The sequence below is a fragment of the Myxocyprinus asiaticus genome, chromosome 25 (assembly GCF_019703515.2).
Source record: "Myxocyprinus asiaticus isolate MX2 ecotype Aquarium Trade chromosome 25, UBuf_Myxa_2, whole genome shotgun sequence".
Classification (NCBI taxonomy): Eukaryota; Metazoa; Chordata; class Actinopteri; order Cypriniformes; family Catostomidae; genus Myxocyprinus; species Myxocyprinus asiaticus.
Window position 1 is genome coordinate 36,512,041 of NC_059368.1, and position 19,297 is coordinate 36,531,337.

Here is a 19,297-nt window from a genome sequence, read left to right on the forward strand (position 1 = left end):
GTAAGATGAAGCAAATAGTATTTTTGTATATTTACTTTATTTTGTATATAGATTACTGTTATAGATTAGTTTAGGTAAGTCCTGCTGCCATCTTGGCATTGCCCCATGGGAGCAATTTTCTATGTAGGCAATAGACCTACAGTACAAGTACAGCTCTTCTCTACTAGAATAGGGAAAGACAAAAATCTCCAAATCTGTTTGTAAAGATTACAAACAGTTTAAATTAAATATTTCAAATCAGCAATAAAATGAAAATCATACATTATGATTCTTTAGCTCAACTGTGTAACTGTGTTTCTAGGCTGGTCTAAAGTAAACAAACTCTTTTAACTGAAAGGCGGGACTTCCGTTCCTAATGCATTGTTATACTTCTTATTTTTTTATTCATATAGTTTAGATAAAATGGGTTATTTCTTAATGTTTCTTCTTTCTTTTCTTTTACTAAGATCTTGCTTTGTAATTTTATTAGTCATTTGAAAAATGTAGAGAACATTTATTCTAATCAGATGGACATGATGATATGACAAGAGTTAGGAATGTGGATTGTTATTGCTAATTCTATTGAAGTGGATGGTTTATGAATTACTATCACACACAATTTGCTCTGGTAAGAAAACATCTGCTACAAGCATTAATGTATTAAAAGATGCCTGTGCTTGCAAATTTGTAATAAACTTATTCACTTCTATAATACAAAGCATACTGTATGTTTTGAATACAACAGTGTTTAGAACACCAACCTGCATGTTCTTGAAGACATTATCTGAGCCATGAAAGCCACCACTGCACTTTTTAATTTCACTTGGTTGCCTGTGAACCAGGTTGAGAAGAGAGGGAAATTTAAAAAAAATACTGTACAAAAATAATGAACAACAAAAGTCATTGGTGAGCCAATGGAATATAACATCATGTGAAACAAACACCATGAACAATGTGACAAACATACAAATGAATATATATACAACAAAAGCACACTCATAAAAATACTCAAACCTTAGATTAAAACACAAAACAGAGGTCTACTAATAAAAATATTAAACTTTAAGTTAGCACATAGAAGTAAGAAGGTTTACACATGAGTATATCTTTTTAGGAAATGTATATGAATGAAATAGAGTAGTTCACCCCAAAATAAACAACAATAAACAACAAAAAAATCAATAACTCTTTATAATAAGGTTGCACATGTTATGTAAGTGATAATATACAGTCAGCTGGTTGATATCGCAAAATAAACCCTGACAGGGCGATCAGGACTAGTATCACCCTGAAGGGGTTTATTTTGCAATAACATCTGGTTGACTGTACATTATTCCACTTATTACACAGCCAATAACCAAATAAATAAATACATGGACATAAAATACTGATTTGCATAAAATTAAAATTATGTAATGATGTGAGAAGAAAAAATCACAGAACAGGTGAAATCCACCTCTGGTTTGCGTCGGAGTTCTGTTGGTGTTTATTTTGTAAAAAAGACTGTCTAACTCCTCATTATCCAGCTGAATACAAGGCTACTTGCCAAATAAATAAATAAATGGACATAAAACATTGATTTGAGTTGAAATTGTTTTATTAGCTTACTTGTAGAGATTGCACATTTATCTGAGAAGCAGGAACAATGGCTCGCAATACCTGGATATGCGGTCTGATGCGTGGATGTGCGGTTGTTACTGAGCAATATCAGACCGCTAGATGGCGCCATTGACCAATCAGAATCGAGTATTCCAGAGAGATGTGAAATAATATTCGTTTTTAAAATTTATTTTGGATTTTCTCCCCTTTTCTCCCCATGCACTCTAAGTCCTCGTGGTGGCAGAGGACGAATCTCAGTTGCCTCCGCGTCTGAGACTGTCAACCCGCTCATCTTATCACGTGGCTTGCTGAACGCGATACTACGGAGACATAGTGTGTGTGGAGGCTTCACGCCATCCATACACAACTCACCATGTGCCCCACAGAGAGCAAACCACATTATAGCAACCATGAGGAGGTTACCCCATGTGACTCTTACCCTCCCTAACCGGGCCAATTTGGTTGCTTAGAAGACCTGGCTGGAGTCACTCAGCATGCCCTGGGATTCAAACTCACGACTCCAGGGGTGGTAGGCAGCGTCTTTACCACTGAACTTTCCAGGCCCCTAAAATAATATTATTTAACTACATTATCTAACATGAACTAACAATGAACAACACTTTTATAGAACTGATTAATCTTGGTTAGTGTTAATTTCAGCATTTAATAAGGATTGGCAAGGACCGTAATAAGGAATATACATATTATCGGAGCAACTCAAGCTTGAAGGACCACCTATTTTCTCCAGGGGGCAGTAAGTGAATCTCCAGCTGTATAGGCAATGTGCAGCAGTACAGAGAACAAACCACACGTGTTGATGGAGTGCAAATCCGAATGCAGGGATCTCAAGACGTGTTTTTCTAAATTTCAAACTACATTTTAACTTGACACAGCAACCTAAAAATGTGTTTATGACATGACGCAAATAAAATGAGATGCTCCAAAAGTGTCCGTCTGATGTATGTGTACATGGACGAGTCCTTAGAAAAGCCCCTGTAATATATCTAAGACAGATTGACGAATTCAATTGCAAAATGGGTTGCTGTGAACTGTAGGCCAATGATATGCTTGTTCAGTAATATGGAAAGAAACAATATACTGTATTTCCTTCTAAAGCCACTTTTTGTATAGTCTTTTTTAATCCTTTACTCAACTGCCACAATAATTTATTGCATTTTAATTATCTGAATTATTATTTTTCATTATATATATATATATATATATATATATATATATATATATATATATATATATATATATATACATTATATTATTTATAATTATTTTAAATATAACGGTTTATAAAAATGCTATCATTATATATTGAATTATTGTTATTTGAGGGGCTTTCTCAGCAAATATTTATATATGCGATTAATTGTGATTAATTAATCGGCATATCATGTAATTAATTACATTTAAAAAAAATATCGATTGACAGCCCTAATACTAATATATTTTTACAATTAAAAGTTGGAAATGTTAACATTAGTTAATGCACTATGAACTAATGTACTATAAACTAACAATGAGCAATTCTATAAATAATATTAACCCAGATTAATGAATATTGTAAAAAAATATTGTTTATTGTTAGTCCATGATTTCTAATGCACTAACTAATGTCAACAAACAGAAACTTTTTGTAAAGTATTATCAAAAATTCTGTAGTTATTTATTAATTTTTTGGGTAAACGATTCCTTAAATACATTCAGGATATTGATCACCTTCACTGTAGGACATCATTTGACATAATAGGCATCAGATGTGGTTTATTAAAAATCGGAAACACAAACTTACAATGCTGCTTGCCACTGCGGCTGCATGTAGAGATGTGCTCTCTCAATACGTGTACTTTTCGCAAAGTGAAGTCGTTTGGGCAGGTGCTCCTTAAGATAGGGTCTCATTGGCTGATCAAATTTCACACACTTCGAAAGACAAGAATATCACAAGGTGAATCATAGAATGTTGGTTACAATGAGATGAATTAGAAGATATGGTCTATACATAGTGTAGAGATGTTGTGACAGGGTAATACCGAAAGGTTCTTCACCAGACCTTCATAATCGACTGCCAGATGAATAGAGGAACAGAGAAGAGAGGGATCATTTGACTTCTCACTCAGGTAAGGATTACATCTATTTAAAAATCATTACTGACATCATAATTTGTATAAATACAAAGATACTCAAGCACAAATGCATAGTGGGCAAGAAGTTTTCAGAAATGGCTTACAGGAATAGAATTCATCAGGCAAACGTCTAGGCTGGACTCTGGCTGCAGGGCCCTGGAAGACGGTGATGTCATCAATGTTTTCCAGATATCTGGAGACGTATGCAATTTTCTCACATGATGCTTCTTCCATCCCTGCATATTTTATAGATGCACAGCGAGACTCACAGGTGTCATTAAAAAATGACGTATATTTTTAACAGCCTGATCTCATAAAAATTATGTGAATGTGGTGACATTTTTGCAAAATGACATTACGTGGTTCATTGACGTATCGCGGCAGTTCCGAGATGAAATGTCCACTGTGTCCACTAAAAGCGTGTTAAATGGTCTATCAAACAGATATGTTTTTTAAGGTTAATGTTGTATCGAGTTTTAAATCAACAAAACCTACCTCCCTAACCTAAACCTTAAACCTAAACCTAACCGATAGAGTCATAAAAAGCAAATGTGAGATGAAAAATGCAATAGCGTATGCACCCACGTCATTTTGTGGTGCTTCTATGACACTTTCGGCTCACATGTCAACTTTAATGCTCTTCAGGACTTGTACTCTATCCTTTCCATTGCAAGTGCATTGCAGTTTCAGTTGAGCTACCGCACAATCTGATTGAACACAAACAAGATTATAAATGTAGTTGGTTATGTAATGCAAACAGTAAAATGCATTGCCTTGCAAGTGATGCGCTACAGTAAAAGTGTTTAGATGTCATAAGATAGCATTGTGTGAGTAACAGAGCAAAAAGTAAGTGTTTATGAACTGATAATCTACTGTTTTACTCGCAATTTGAAAAAAGCAGCTGTACAGGAAATTATGCTATAACAGAAAATAAAGCTGTAATATCTTAGTCATCATTTTGCTATTTGATAAAAATTTTATTGAAGATTGTGCCTTAAGTAAATAATATTTGTATTTAGACCCCCAGTGAGCAAGCCAAAGGTGATGTAGGTTAATAAAAAATAAAAATAACCTTGGGAGAATTAAGGCTTACTTTGGGGACAGTACCCTTTAGGGCTGGGCAATATGCAAGAAATATATTCACGAGATTTTTATGAAATTTTTTTTTTAAATAAATTGTGATATCCAATTACAATTTCAATCCCCCGGCTGAGGGATCAGTGAATATTCTTGCTTTATTGATTTTGCTTATATTATTAAATACATTTATGTATTGAAACACGTAAAATTTAAACCAGAGAAATTCCAAATTCAAATTACACTTCAAACAATATGAAAAAGCAATAATAAAAATAAAGTGGTCCAAAAAATTTAATATAAGCACCCTTCCTTTTGCCATCACGGAAGTATCAGTCTCCAACAGGTGGAAAATTACTAATACAAATTAAGACCTAAAGACAATTATAAATGTAAACATAATGATAATGATGACAATAATTATAATAAAAATTTAAATAGAAATAAATGAGAGGTTCAAGGTGAACTTGTTTAGGTTGTATACACATGTCGCTATAAAGTGAACCTGCAGATGTGTTCACAATACATGTTATGTGCGAACCGCTCTGTGAAAATAAAGTGAAATAAACATCTCCTGAGATGGTCTGAGGTTATTTGCAGCATTCTCATAGACAACACTTCTTGCAAACTGTTTGCAGACAAACTGAAACAGAAAAGAAAGAGTGAGAACCCTTTACATGCATGTGTTCCACGAGACACGCTTCCACTACCGCCTCTGAACAAACAGCGAATAAGACACGTGCATCGGTGACTTTTCAGTCATCTGTTCTTTAAAACATAATAAAGTGTATTTCTTCAGGCACGTCTTTGTGTCTTAGAGCATTTATTGTCATGTGTCAGGAATAAAGGGAATAAAAGTCATTGTTGTAGCGCCTCTAGTGTTCATTTCACCAGGAAACTGCCGCGATACGTACAATGAACCATGTCAATCATTTTTGGAAAAATGTAGGCATAGTTATGTGATTCTAAGAGGCTAGGTTGAATTTGCTGGTTGCTTATTTAAATCTATTTAAATCAAGTAGCACAACTTGACATATGTTAACTATATTTACTAAAGCAATAAGCCTCATGAGGCGGTACATTACAGTGTTCATAACAGTGTTTGACAGGTTTCACATTTTGCCTGAGAACACCCCTTACCCATGGGAAAATAGTTGTAACATGCAGCCTCTCAAGGCTTTTTTCATTTCATAAAATAGTCAATAGTCAGGTTATAAAATAGTCACCATGATAAATGACATTAATGAAGAGTTTTGAAGGATTATTGGAACAAACAATTTATTTTGTTCACTATCCTAATGATTTGTCCTGACCAAGCAATGAAGCAACTGGGTGCATCAAAATAGAATGTCCAGTCACAGGTTTGCATTTATTTACATTTAACAGTGTTTTCGAATGTGGCTTATCCAAACAGAATTCAGGGTAACACTTTATATTAATGTTCCCTTTGTAAAAGATGTATTAATGACTAATAATTCATTTACAAGTGCATTATAAATAATTGATATGCAGTTATAACAACATGCATAAAAAAGGGCAGCTTATTTGCAATAACTGCCACATTGTAGGCCTTTTTACGTCATATGTTATTAATACTTAATAACAATTATTCAACATTAGTTACCTATGAAAATGTACATTTAACGATGTTTTTGAATGTGGCTTATCCAATCAGAATTAGGGTAACACTTTACATTAATGTTCCCTTTGTTAATGGTTTATTAATGAATAATAACTCATTTACAAATGCATTATAAATCATTGAGATGCAGTTATAACAACATGCATAAAAAAGGGCAGCTTATTTGCAATACCTGCCACATTGTAAGCCTTTTTACATCACAAGTTATTAATACTTAACTATTATTCAACATTAGTTACCTATGAAAATGTACATTTAACAATGTTTTTGAATGTGGCTTATCCAATCAGAATTAGGGTAACACTTTACATTAATGTTCCCTTTGTTAATGGTTTATTAATTAATAATAACTCATTTACAAATGCATTATAAATAATTGAGATGCAGTTATAACAACATGCATAAAAAAAGTGCAGCTTATTTGCAATACCTGCCACATTGTAAGCTTTTTTATGTCACGTTATTAATACTTAATAACTATTATTCAACATTAGTTACCTATGAAAATGTACATTTAACAATGTTTTTGAATGTGGCTTATCCATTCAGAATTAGGGTAACACTTTACATTAATGTTCCCTTTGTTAATGGTTTATTAATTAATAATAACTCATTTACAAATGCATTATCAATCATTTATATGCTTTTATAACAACATGCATAAAAAGCACAACTAATTTGCAATACCTGCCACATTATGAGCCTTTTTACCTCACGTTATTAATGCTTACATTAGAATAAATATGTACATGAAGCTGGTTTAATGGTTTATTATATGATATATGCTATGAATGAGCATTGAGACCTGAAAAGTGTCTTGCAGAGGACTTCAGGTAGGACTAAGTGAGTTGGGGCACCACTAAGAGTAGCACCATTCTTTGGACATCAATGTGTCAAAGAAAGTGACAACACAAGTGAGTCAAGACATTACAGTAATTAATATAAACAAAGCAGACAATAGCCAAATGACATAATCCCTCCTTTTAATCTCACTAAAAGAATTAATTTTTGCTGCATTGTCACATAAATCATGAATTAGGGAATTTATGTTTTTGATTATTATAAGAATAAGTGTTTTTATTAAGCATTTTATAACATGCAAGTTAAAATGCTCACTATTTGAAAAGTATTGCATGAAAGTTGCCCTTTTAGGTCATGTTGTTATAACCACATATTAATTATTTCTACTGCACTTGTAAATGACTTATTAGTCAATAATAAACCCCTTCATTTATACTTGGCAAAAGGAACATAAGTAAAGTGTATCCGAATTTATAATCTGAACGGATTTTGAGACCCATAATGCGTTTTACACCATTCAAAACGTATTTTTCCTGTCACTGAAGTGTCAAGAACAGCATATAATTAGCTTTAAGCTGACAGTAATAGCTTACCTCCCCTTCTTTCATTATATTTTTTATGTAAGAACTAATTAAAATCAATGATGCAACTGAACTGCAGTACATCAAAACAGGCAAGCTCAACACGCCTTCACAATCACTCCAACCACAAAGGCAGAGTGACATGACAATTAAAAACCAAGAGCTTAAATTAGCAAGCTAGCAAGCCCTATGATGTACTTCAAGGGAAGGAGACACATGGGTCTACTCCACACGCCTTTAATTTGGCCTGATCACAAATGAAGACACACGCCAAGCAGATGCCATGAACTTGCCTGAGGATGAAGGAGCCTAATTGAAAGCTACAAGACAATCAGGAAAATAAATTTGAAGGTTTTCTCTTTAAATAATGCAATGACTGATGTGAGATAAATGCTTTGTGAGATACTATCCATGTCTAATCCCTAAATGTCCCAACAAAAACATCTCTCCGCCTTCTTTCAACAATTCTGATGACACAGTGGTACAAACATCTAACATGACCAGACATAATAACACAGGCTAAAATAGTTTTCACATGCATTGGGTGTGCAGTCACATACAAAAGTGTGCAATAAATGCAATAAGTGCAACAAATCTTTACTAATAACTGTTCTAGCATGTTTTAAAATGTTCCACATGTTTGTGACTAAGAAAGTCTCCAAATAATTTTGGTCTTAATTTTGAACAGAATATATTCTTCTGCCAAGCTTTCTGAAATGTCTTGCTTGAAATGTGTGCTGAAAAAAGAAGATGTGTAGAAAAAACATACAGTAACAGTCCTCACCATGGTCAGAGAGCAGAATCAGGTTGACACATTTGTCCAACTGTCTCTCCATGAGACCCTCCATTAACAGCCCAATCATTCTGTCAACATTCAGCAAAGCCTCAATCACCTGCAACACAAAGATGACATCACTTTTCCGACTAAAAACATTTTCACCAGCAACTTCCAAAACAGGGGCAATTCATATATTGTGTATTTTCACCAAATAAACCCAATAAAAAACTAAATTCTTTGGTGAAATATTGCAAAAAGAGACGAAAATGTGATAATGGATGGGTCATATCAAATGTTTATATTTCTTGTAATATAAATTATAATAACTGTGGTTTGAACATTAAATGCCCCATGAAATCAAAATTGGACTTTTTTATTTATTTATTTATTTATCCCCTTTTCTCCCAATTTGGAATGCCCAATTCCCACTACTTAGTATGTCCTCGTGGTGGCGCAGTTACTCACCTCAATCCGGGTGCCGCAGGACAAGTCTCAGTTGCCCCCGCTTCTGAGACCGTCAATCCGTGCATCTTATAACGTGGCTCGTTGTGCATGACACTGCAGAGACTCACAGCATGTGGAGGCTCATGCTACTCCCCGCGATCCATGCACAAATTACCAAGTGCCCCATTGAGAGCGAGAACCACTAATCGCGACCACGAGGATGTTACCCCATGTGACTCTACCCTCCCTAGCAATCAGGCCAATTTGGTTGCTTAGGAGACCTGGCTGAAAATTGGACTTTTAGTTCATCTCTGTTAGATTTGAAGTCATCTTTATACCAGTGTGCAGCTTAAAGTTGACTTTATAAACTTTAAGCTGATATACATATTAAAAATGTACAGACTACTTGAACTCCATCCTCCTAATACTACACCATGTTTCATGGTTGTGATGTAAACTAAAGCCTGTCTTCAATATGTTCAACCCAAACTTCCTGTTTCAAGAGGAAATACATTTACACAGGAAGGAAAACTGATCTCGTCAAGCTATTTTGGAATGTTTAGTACTGAATTATATTCAGTTTGGACCTCATGCCAAATAACAAAACAGTTCAGATTGGAATAAACCTCATTCACCTCAACACCATTCTGTGAAAATATCTAACTAAAAATAACGTGTTTACCTGGCTACTCATGGGTCCGAATCGATGGCCAGCAGAGTCAGGCTCTTCAAGGTATAAGGTGTAAAAGTCTGGCCTATATCAGAATTAAAATACTTAAATTGTTTATTTTATACTTTACAGTGAAAGAAGTCACTATTAATGTACAATCATTGCACTGTTTGGAGGCAGAACTGACCTAATCACCAGAAATAAAAGCAAATTACAGCCTTGTCTCACGAACATTATGTGACCGTGGCAACATTTTTGCAAAACGAACTTACTTCTAAACACGTTTTGCTGCAGTTTCCCAGTGAAATGTCCAGCGGTGACACAAAAGCGAGTGAAATGGTGTCGTAATCAGACGAGGTTTTTAATGTGAATATCACATTAGGTTTTAATGAGTAAAGCGTACCTCCCTAACCTAAAACTTTAACCTAAACCAAACCGAGAGTGTCCAAAAACAAATTAAGAAAGGAAAAGCACATTTTATGAAGCAACCACGTCATCTCTTGTCACTTCCATGACACTCTCGTCTCATGTCAGCTTGTGTGTTTGACTGGTCTCGAATTGCGTACTTCAGAGTCCAAATTCCAACACTCTATCAGGTGAGCTACCGTGGAAGCAAATCATGTTAAATAAGTGTGTTAATGTAGGTGAGTCTATAATACATGCGTTAAAATGTGTAACTTCGCAACTTATACGTTATAGTAAAAGTGTTTCGATATCATCATAACGCAGCAGTATGAAAGTAATAGAGCAAAAAAATAAGTGTTTATAAAGTTATAATTAGCCGTTGAAATTGTGATTTGTGTGAAAGTGAATAAAACACAGTTTTTTTCGGCAAAAACGTAGAATGCGGCACGTAAAACTCGGTTTGCAAAAATGTATTTACAGAAGCGTTCTATGAGACTAGGCTGGCAAATTAACTAAGAAATTAATAGCATTACCTTTCTCCTTCAGGTAATCGCAACCATTCAAAAATTGTTGCCACCCTCTTTTCAAATGGGATGTTTCTAAAGAAAGAAACAACAGAGGTGTTCCTTGCTCTTTGTGTGTTTCAAACTGTATTAGGAAATGTCAGAATATTGGTTCCTTATATTGGCTTTAAAATGTTAAAATCCAGTCCACAACAATGGACACCACCTCGTGGTGTAAATATACACCTGTCATACTCCCTCCAGAAATTGGGGTATTTTCCATTCACTTTCACATCTGATCCAGGCCAGAAGAAAGTTGCTGTTTTAAGTTTGTGCTTCATGGCTGTGAGCCAAACCTATAGACAATCACAGGAAGAACTGGATAAGAGGCAGAAGATGTAGTGTAGAAAAGATAAATTATATGTCTGTTAAAAATAAATATGTTTGTCATAAAAAAATGCAGCAGTAAAATTTTCACAAATCAATACTGCAAAGAAAAATATGTTTGCTTTTACGAACAGTCTTGGGTGAAACATGTTACAAGTAACGTGTTGCATAATTAGATTCCTTTCTGCATTGCTTTTGGAATTCACAGCATGATATCCAAGTCACTTTTTCAAATAAGTAGCGGCCATTTCTTTTATATTTCTTTACTGACACAATCAGTTGAAAACCTTTCCTTTCCCGATAACATAGTCAAAGGTCTATGCAATGTACTTTGTGCCACATTGTGTGTACACTTCAAACAGCACAACAACTATACAGGGCTACGGTCGTTGCATGCAAATTATGTCAGGAGACAAACACTTTATTAGTCACTATTAGTGGTAGAAACTCAGTCAATTGCGTGACACAGTGTCATGTGCTGTCAACATGGCGGCACCCATAAGGGGGCGACCTTCTCCATGTAAAATAAAACAGCTTTTATTGGGTTTCTGATATGACATCATCTATTGTGAGTGTACATCATTTTCAACATATTTTTAAAAAATGCTATTCATGTCTTTATGTGTAAAACTTTTTTTTATTTGCAGAAACTTACTTAGTATGCCAAGCATAGTGATAAGAGAGAGAGCTTCAGCCAACTGTTAGTGAGAAAATGTAATACACAAGTAGGCCTAAGGCCATGTCCCAACAAAACTGAGCTTTTTGAAAATGCTTTTCTAAGTGGATAGATTTGAAAACACTGTAATCGCATTGTAGTGTGGACAGTGAAAACGTGGATATTTAGAAAATTTAAAATTTGAGCATGCACGTCTGCAGACTGAAGCCACAAAGCCAGCATCTGTAATACTGTAAAAGAACACACCTCTCAGGATTATAGATAACAAAGGCTACCATTGCATGGCAGAGCCTTGCACATTTAAGAGAGCATATTGCTTTGTCTCAGAAAATGGTCTTGTTTTGTCTAAGCAACAACACCCTCTTTTACTAAGCAAATCCCTGTATCTCCTACCAGAACTGAGCTAGATTCGGTGAGAAAACTGAAAGGGACATGTGCTGCAATAATTCAACCTGATTCTGGATGAAGTTCTTTGAAAACATTGACCTAAGTTTGAGCAAGGAATCAGTCAAAAGGGCCCAGTGTTTCAGTTCATGAGTACATTGAGGAGTTTAACGAACCCTGGTCATCACCAACAAGGATAAGGTAAAGCCTGAGCTTGAAACTGCGCATTGTAAAACCCTTCTAGATTATCATCAGACCGCTAATCATTCATGCTCTGTGTATTTTCTGAGTTTGGAATATGTGAAAAGAGGTTACGAATTTTCCATGGCCCAAGCGCTAAATCACAGATATCTGCTCTTCTAGGGTTGTCTGGTTATTGCCAGTGCTTCATGTTATGAGATATTACCAGCTGGGTCATGCCTACACGCCTTGGTTGCCAATCGTGAAACAGTTCATTGGATAGCAAACCCTTACACAATAAATATCATACCTTTTTCACCATTGTTACATGAACGTATCTATGAGGCTCCCTGTTAACCCTAGGATCATGGTACTCAACAGGCGGCCCGCATGCCACATCTGGCCTGCAAACCATCTTTTTGTGGCCTGCATGCTGTTGTCATCACATAAAATTATTGGATGTGTATGAATTTTGAGGTGTCAATTTTCTAGAGCCTTTACGGTAATTCGGTATTGATAAACTGCTGAACCGCTATATAGGAAAAGAAATAAACGGATAAAAATAATGAATTAAATGACAAATCCGTGAATATAAATCTGAATATAAGCCACCTTATCTAACATGAGTGCGCCGTCAGTCAGGACATGCGTGTTGATAACAGTTTGTGCTCGCTCTCGTCACTTTAAACACGAACATGCTGAGTCTCTCTTCCACACCTGCTCATCACTGCCATAGTGCGAATCAACTGCGCGTCTGGTGACAAACGAACTTAACAGAGATATATGCTCGTCGTAAACCGTAATAACAGGAAAAAATGGGTAATCCTGCAATAACGGAGTTGAGCACTTTTGGGGCTAGTATTGGATATAAATGTCTTGTTTTGAGGGCACTGTATCACTCTTGTGTGTGTGTGTGTGTGTGTGTGTGTGTGTGTGTGTGTGTGTGTGTGTGTGTGTGTGTACAATGTGGCCAGTGTGTCATGACAATCTTTGACACTGACAACAGAACTGATCATCATCTTTCTATTTATGGCAAAAAATGTTGGCTTCTTTTTTTATTATTATTATTATAAAACATTTTATTTTTTTATCCCCTTTTCTCCCAATTTGGAATGCCCAATTCCCACTACTTAGTAGGTCCTTGTGGTGGCGCAGTTACTCACCTCTGGTGGAGGACAAATCTCAGTTGCCTCTGCTTCTGAGACTGTCAATCCGCGCATGTTATCACGTGGCTCATTGTACATGACACCGCGGAGACTCACAGCACGTGGAGAATCATGCTACTCTCCGCGATCCACGCACAACTTACCATGTGTCCCATTGAGAGCGAGAACCACTAATCGCGACCAAGAGGAGGTTACCCCATGTGACTCTAACCTCCCTAGCAACCAGGCCAATTTGGTTGCTTAGGAGACCTGGCTGGAGTCACTCAGCATACCCTGGATTCGTACTCGTGACTCCAGGAGTGGTAGTCAGCGTCAATACTCGCTGAGCTACCCAGGCCCCCAATGTTGGCATTTCTTAAAATATACATTTTAAATGTACATAAATGTACATTGCCATTTTTAGAGTGGTGTATTCTGCTGCAGTATATGGTCAGCTTGTAAAAGTGTGGAACTTTTAAAACAAACAAACAAACAAAAAACATATTGGCCTATATATGATTATTATACTAATAGTATATCATAATCACAGTTTTTATTTTTTTAAAGAACCACACTTTTACAAGAATTTTGTTATATATCAATATGTAATGTTTAATTCTACTTGTGTTAACTACATGCGTCCATGATGAATTAAATAGCATATAGCATAGTCTGCTCACCTTATTAATATAAAAAGGTAATTAAAATCTGTTTTAATAAATAAATAAATAAATAGAGTGTGGCCCTCCAGGCTAAAGGGATCCCCCCCCAAAAGTTGAGTACCCCTGCCCTAGGGCATCACTAACTACAATATATTGAGCCAAGTGAACTCAAATATTTCTGTTTATCTGACTCAGAAACTTAAGTGGTACTAACTCAAAGCATGATATGGGTTCAGATGACATGTAAGGTTTGTGTAAGACAAACTCAAGTAACTTTACTTGTTTTGTGCTAGTGCAGCAGGTTTCCATGAAAAACAAATTATAATTAATGGTTACCCATAAGGGTTAACAGTGCACATGCACAAGAACTTTTGTGCTTGTCTTCAGTTCCTTCCCACTATATAGTTATCAAAATATTTAAAATAGACACACATTTAATCACTAAATATAATATCTAAAGAGCTATTGAACCTAATGAAGCTACTGAGTTTAAAGCTTTCACAAGAAAATACTTAACTTAAATAATCGACATGAAAGAGGTCATCTTAACTCCATAACCACTGCAGACGCCCTATGTCTGTGGATCTGTTTTATTGGTGTATATATACTCACTGGTTCACCCAGGTACCATGAAGGATTGAATTTCTCTTCTGCTTTCAAACTGAAAGAGGCATTGCGAGTGACATCATACATCTTATTGTCCACAATGCCATGGCATTCTGGATATAGACCCTGTACATAAAAACATAGTATGAAAGCTTTATGTCCCTAAAGAAGTAATCATTGGGATGACAAAAACAAGATTCCCAAATTAGATAACAAACCTTTCACAAGCTTTTTGGTTAAATTCCAATTATTCATTGTTGGTGTCTGCATTACTTCCATACACTCACGAATACACCTAAAATAAGGGATAGTTCACCCAAAATGAAAACACTGTTATCACCCTCATGCTGTTCCAAACTTGAATGACTTTCTTTCTTCCGTGGAACACATAAAAATATGGTAGGCAGAATGTTAGTCTCAGTCTCACAATTAGCTTTAATTGCATCTTTTTCATAAAATAATAGGTCATTCTGCCAAACATCTCCTTTCGTATGACAGAATTTACATTTTTTGGGTGAACTATACCTTTAAAAACTTCCTTTACACATGCTTACAACCTTGTGAATGTCAAACTATAGCACACCAAATATGGGCAGCTACAATTCAATCTATATAATAGAGACCATGAAGGGGGAGAGGCCAAATAATTAGAACATGAAGGTGCAGGAAGGTTCCGTGGGAACTTTTGGGTGATAATGCAAGAAACATGAATCAAATTAAGCAAATCAATGACTGAGTTCTGTGTGATCAGCCCTCAGCTAAAGGAGGAGCCAAGGTGGTCTAAAAGCAACCAATTAACTAATTATAACTTAGTTATGAATGTTTTGACTTTTTGCATTTTTTTTCTCTCCATTTTTGCAATTTCTAAAAAAAACTTTGCCAACTCCACTTTGAAAAAGAAAATTAACAAACTGCAAATGTGTGATATTATTAAAATATAAAATATTCATAATATCTCACATGCTCATACTGTATGAACTGAACTGATAGACATTTCTTAGTGTAAAGAGCGTTAAACATGTAACTGTGATTTCATTGTGACATGCATGTGTAGCTTTTCATGAGCAATTAGTGGATTCATTTCTACCTGTCACTTACTGTCACAATGGTGTAATGATTTGGGAAGGTCTTGGTTGGATAAGCAGGTCGCATATATGGCGTGGAGGTCCCACATTTCCCTAAGGAAACAAGTTCCAGTTAATTCATAACAGGATCTTAATACTGTGGTATGACATTAAAGGGATAGGAATAAATGTGAAAGTTCATTTTCATGATTTTAAGAAACAATTAGGGAATGCCATGAATTGCTGGAACTGACCTTCACAGAAGCCCAAATAACAGAATGAGAATAATAACATCTGTTATATGCTGGCCCTGACAGAATTTGTACAGCAGACTTTTTAATTTTCTGTGCTTGAATGTATTTTCCCCAATTCTGAATGGATTTTAACATTGTATACTTGTTAAACCAAAGTCAGGTCACACGGTGGCCATACAGTAATTGTAACACCTCTAGGCAACTAATTTCTAGTTATGCAAGTATAGCTAGTGACTACATCAAAACTGTTAGATTACGATGAAATAACAATTAAATCAGAAATAAAATGTGACAACAATGGCCTGATGAATTGTGGTTCTTCAGCTTTAATTACACCAAAAATGAAATTTGTTTGGTCCAGATAATATGCATTCTCAAGTTAACAGTCGATGCGCTATATTTGTGTGACTGCGCTAATATTTTTGGTTTAAGTTTTTCGTGTTTCAAAAAATGAATTTAATTTTTAAAGCAAAATCAACTGGTAGAACTGAAGTGCTTGCAAAAACGAAAAAACAAAATAGATCCTTCGATCCACAGCCTAACCTGTAACGACGATACAATCACTATTAATACTAGCCATGATCTGTGTGTCACTTGATCAATATGATTAATAATACTTACATTCTCTACAACCACATTTTCCATGCATATAAAAGGAGTGTGTCACTGTCATAGAAATATTCCTTACATTCAACAAGGATATTGAAATTAATGACATTAATGCGCAAAATAACGTAATCATATTTCTGTTCTTCTAATTCATTGCATACAGTCCATTTACACTACCAAATTCTTATGAAAGTGCTTTCTTTGTTTATATCACTGGTGCTTAAGGGAATAGACTATATAATAGGACGCAGACGATGCAATAACTGGAGAAGAACCTCTAAATTAAATTGCACTTGTCCCAGCCCATTAGCGTTTTGTGCACACAATTTCACCAAACCCACTTGCGCCTAGACTTAGCGCATGCTTGCACAAAGATACCAAAACTTCATGGCCATGTCCATTGACTTTGCACGTATGGCTTAAAGCAGTGTTTCTCAAAAGTGGGTCGCAGGTCTGTTCTGACTGGACAGCAGGGAAAGAACATACATGATTCTCCCATTGAAACATTTTCGATAGCCGCCTAAGTAAAATGTCAGCGCTTTATACACGCAAAAGGCTTCTCATCTGCAATGCGATATTTTCGCGGTGCGATTAAAGCATTTTTCGCACGAGTGTAATGGAACAACTCGCGCCAATGATCTGCTCTCTGATCCACTGTATCCCTGCCGTGCATCAACGCCCATTTGAATTCTAGTGAGAATTTTTCTAGTTTAAATCGCTATGTAGGAGGTCAAACCTCTCAAACAGGCAGCCCCAACATTATAAACAGCAGTGTGGTGGAACAGAGCAACACTGTGCTATGTGCCAAAATAAAGTTGTTTTTAAAATTACATCACCCATACAAAAATATTTCACGATTTTACAGTAGTAACAGTAACTGTGATATTTTGACAAATGTTATAGTTTCATATTAAATAATCTATTAGGTAGAATCTGTACTATTTTTCATTAACACTATAATTTATTATTATTATATTATTATTATTATTAGAAAAACTAGCTTCATTGACCTATAGCCATAGTAATGAGGGGCCATAATGGTCTTATGCCTGTACTTATATATCATTACACTGTAAATATAAGGGCAAATACATAAATGGCTTTAAAGTCTGGACCTCCAAGACTTGTGGATAAATTATGAATAAAGTTTTCCTCCTGTGTAATATATGTTCTGTTAGAATGATTTTTGATATTAGGAAATAAACTGGATAATATACAGGTGCATCTCAATAAATTAGAATGTCGTGGAAAAGTTCATTTATTTCAGTAATTCAACTCAAATTGTGAAACTTGTGTATTAAATAAATTCAATGCACACAGACTGAAGTAGTTTAAGTCTTTGGTTCTTTTAATTGTGATGATTTTGGCTCACATTTAACAAAAACCCACCAATTCACTATCTTAAAAAATTAGAATACATCATAAGACCAATAAAAAAAACATTTTTAGTGAATTGTTGGCCTTCTGGAAAGTATGTTCATTTACTGTATATGTACTCAATACTTGGTAGGGGCTCCTTTTGCTTTAATTACTGCCTCAATTTGGCGTGGCATGGAGGTGATCAGTTTGTGGCACTGCCGAGGTGGTATGGTAGCCCAGGTTTCTTTGATAGTGGCCTTCAGCTCATCTGTATTTTTTGGTCTCTTGTTTCTCATTTTCCTCTTGACAATACCCCATAGATTCTCTATGGGGTTCAGGTCTGGTGAGTTTGCTGGCCAGTCAAGCACACCAACACCATGGTCATTTAACCAACTTTTGGTGCTTTTGGCAGTGTGGGCAGGTGCCAAATCCTGCTGGAAAATGAAATCAGCATCTTTAAAAAGCTGGTCAGCAGAAGGAAGCATGAAGTGCTCCAAAATTTCTTGGTAAACGGGTGCAGTGACTTTGGTTTTCAAAGAACACAATGGACCAACACCAGCAGATGACATTGCACCCCAAATCATCACAGACTGTGGAAACTTAACACTGGACTTCAAGCAACTTGGGCTATGAGCTTCTCCACCCTTCCTCCAGACTCTAGGACCTTGGTTTCCAAATGAAATACAAAACTTGCTCTCATCTGAAAAGAGGACTTAGGACCACTGGGCAACAGTCCAGTTCTTCTTCTCCTTAGCCCAGGTAAGACGCCTCTGACGTTGTCTGTGGTTCAGGAGTGGCTTAACAAGAGGAATACGACAACTGTAGCCAAATTCCTTGACATGTCTGTGTGTGGTGGCTCTTAATGCCTTGACCCCAGCCTCAGTCCATTCCTTGTGAAGTTCACCCAAATTCTTGAATCGATTTTGCTTGACAATCCTCATAAGGCTGCGGTTCTCTCGGTTGGTTGTTCATCTTTTTCTTCCACACTTTTTCCTTCCACTCAACTTTCTGTTAACATGCTTGGATACAGCACTCTGTGAACAGCCAGCTTCTTTGGCAATGAATGTTTGTGGCTTAACCTCCTTGTGAAGGGTGTCAATGATTGTCTTCTGGACAACTGTCAGATCAGCAGTCTTCCCCATGATTGTGTAGCCTAGTGAACCAAACTGAGAGACCATTTTGAAGGCTCAGGAAACCTTTGCAGGTGTTTTGAGTTGATTAGCTGATTGGCATGTCACCATATTCCAATTTTTTGAGATAGTGAATTGGTGGGTTTTTGTTAAATGTGAGCCAAAATCATCACAATTAAAAGAACCAAAGACTTAAACTACTTCAGTCTGTGTGCATTGAATTTATTTAA

At 35.8% G+C, this 19,297-nt stretch overlaps 1 protein-coding gene across 1 annotated transcript in view; it reads right to left on the reverse strand.

Annotated features, from left to right (window-relative positions):
- Nucleotides 1–19,297, reverse strand: part of LOC127415792 (ectonucleotide pyrophosphatase/phosphodiesterase family member 1-like) — a 68,776-nt gene that overhangs the window by 35,055 nt on the left and 14,424 nt on the right. Inside the window, exons 7-16 of the mRNA XM_051654735.1 lie at nucleotides 15,750–15,829; nucleotides 14,658–14,777; nucleotides 10,858–10,967; nucleotides 10,642–10,707; nucleotides 9,716–9,788; nucleotides 8,596–8,704; nucleotides 3,815–3,946; nucleotides 3,618–3,649; nucleotides 3,380–3,507; nucleotides 741–810 (exon numbers count right to left, since the gene is read on the reverse strand). Coding sequence (XP_051510695.1) covers nucleotides 741–810; nucleotides 3,380–3,507; nucleotides 3,618–3,649; nucleotides 3,815–3,946; nucleotides 8,596–8,704; nucleotides 9,716–9,788; nucleotides 10,642–10,707; nucleotides 10,858–10,967; nucleotides 14,658–14,777; nucleotides 15,750–15,829 — 920 coding nt within the window. The remainder of the gene's footprint in view (nucleotides 1–740; nucleotides 811–3,379; nucleotides 3,508–3,617; nucleotides 3,650–3,814; nucleotides 3,947–8,595; nucleotides 8,705–9,715; nucleotides 9,789–10,641; nucleotides 10,708–10,857; nucleotides 10,968–14,657; nucleotides 14,778–15,749; nucleotides 15,830–19,297) is intronic.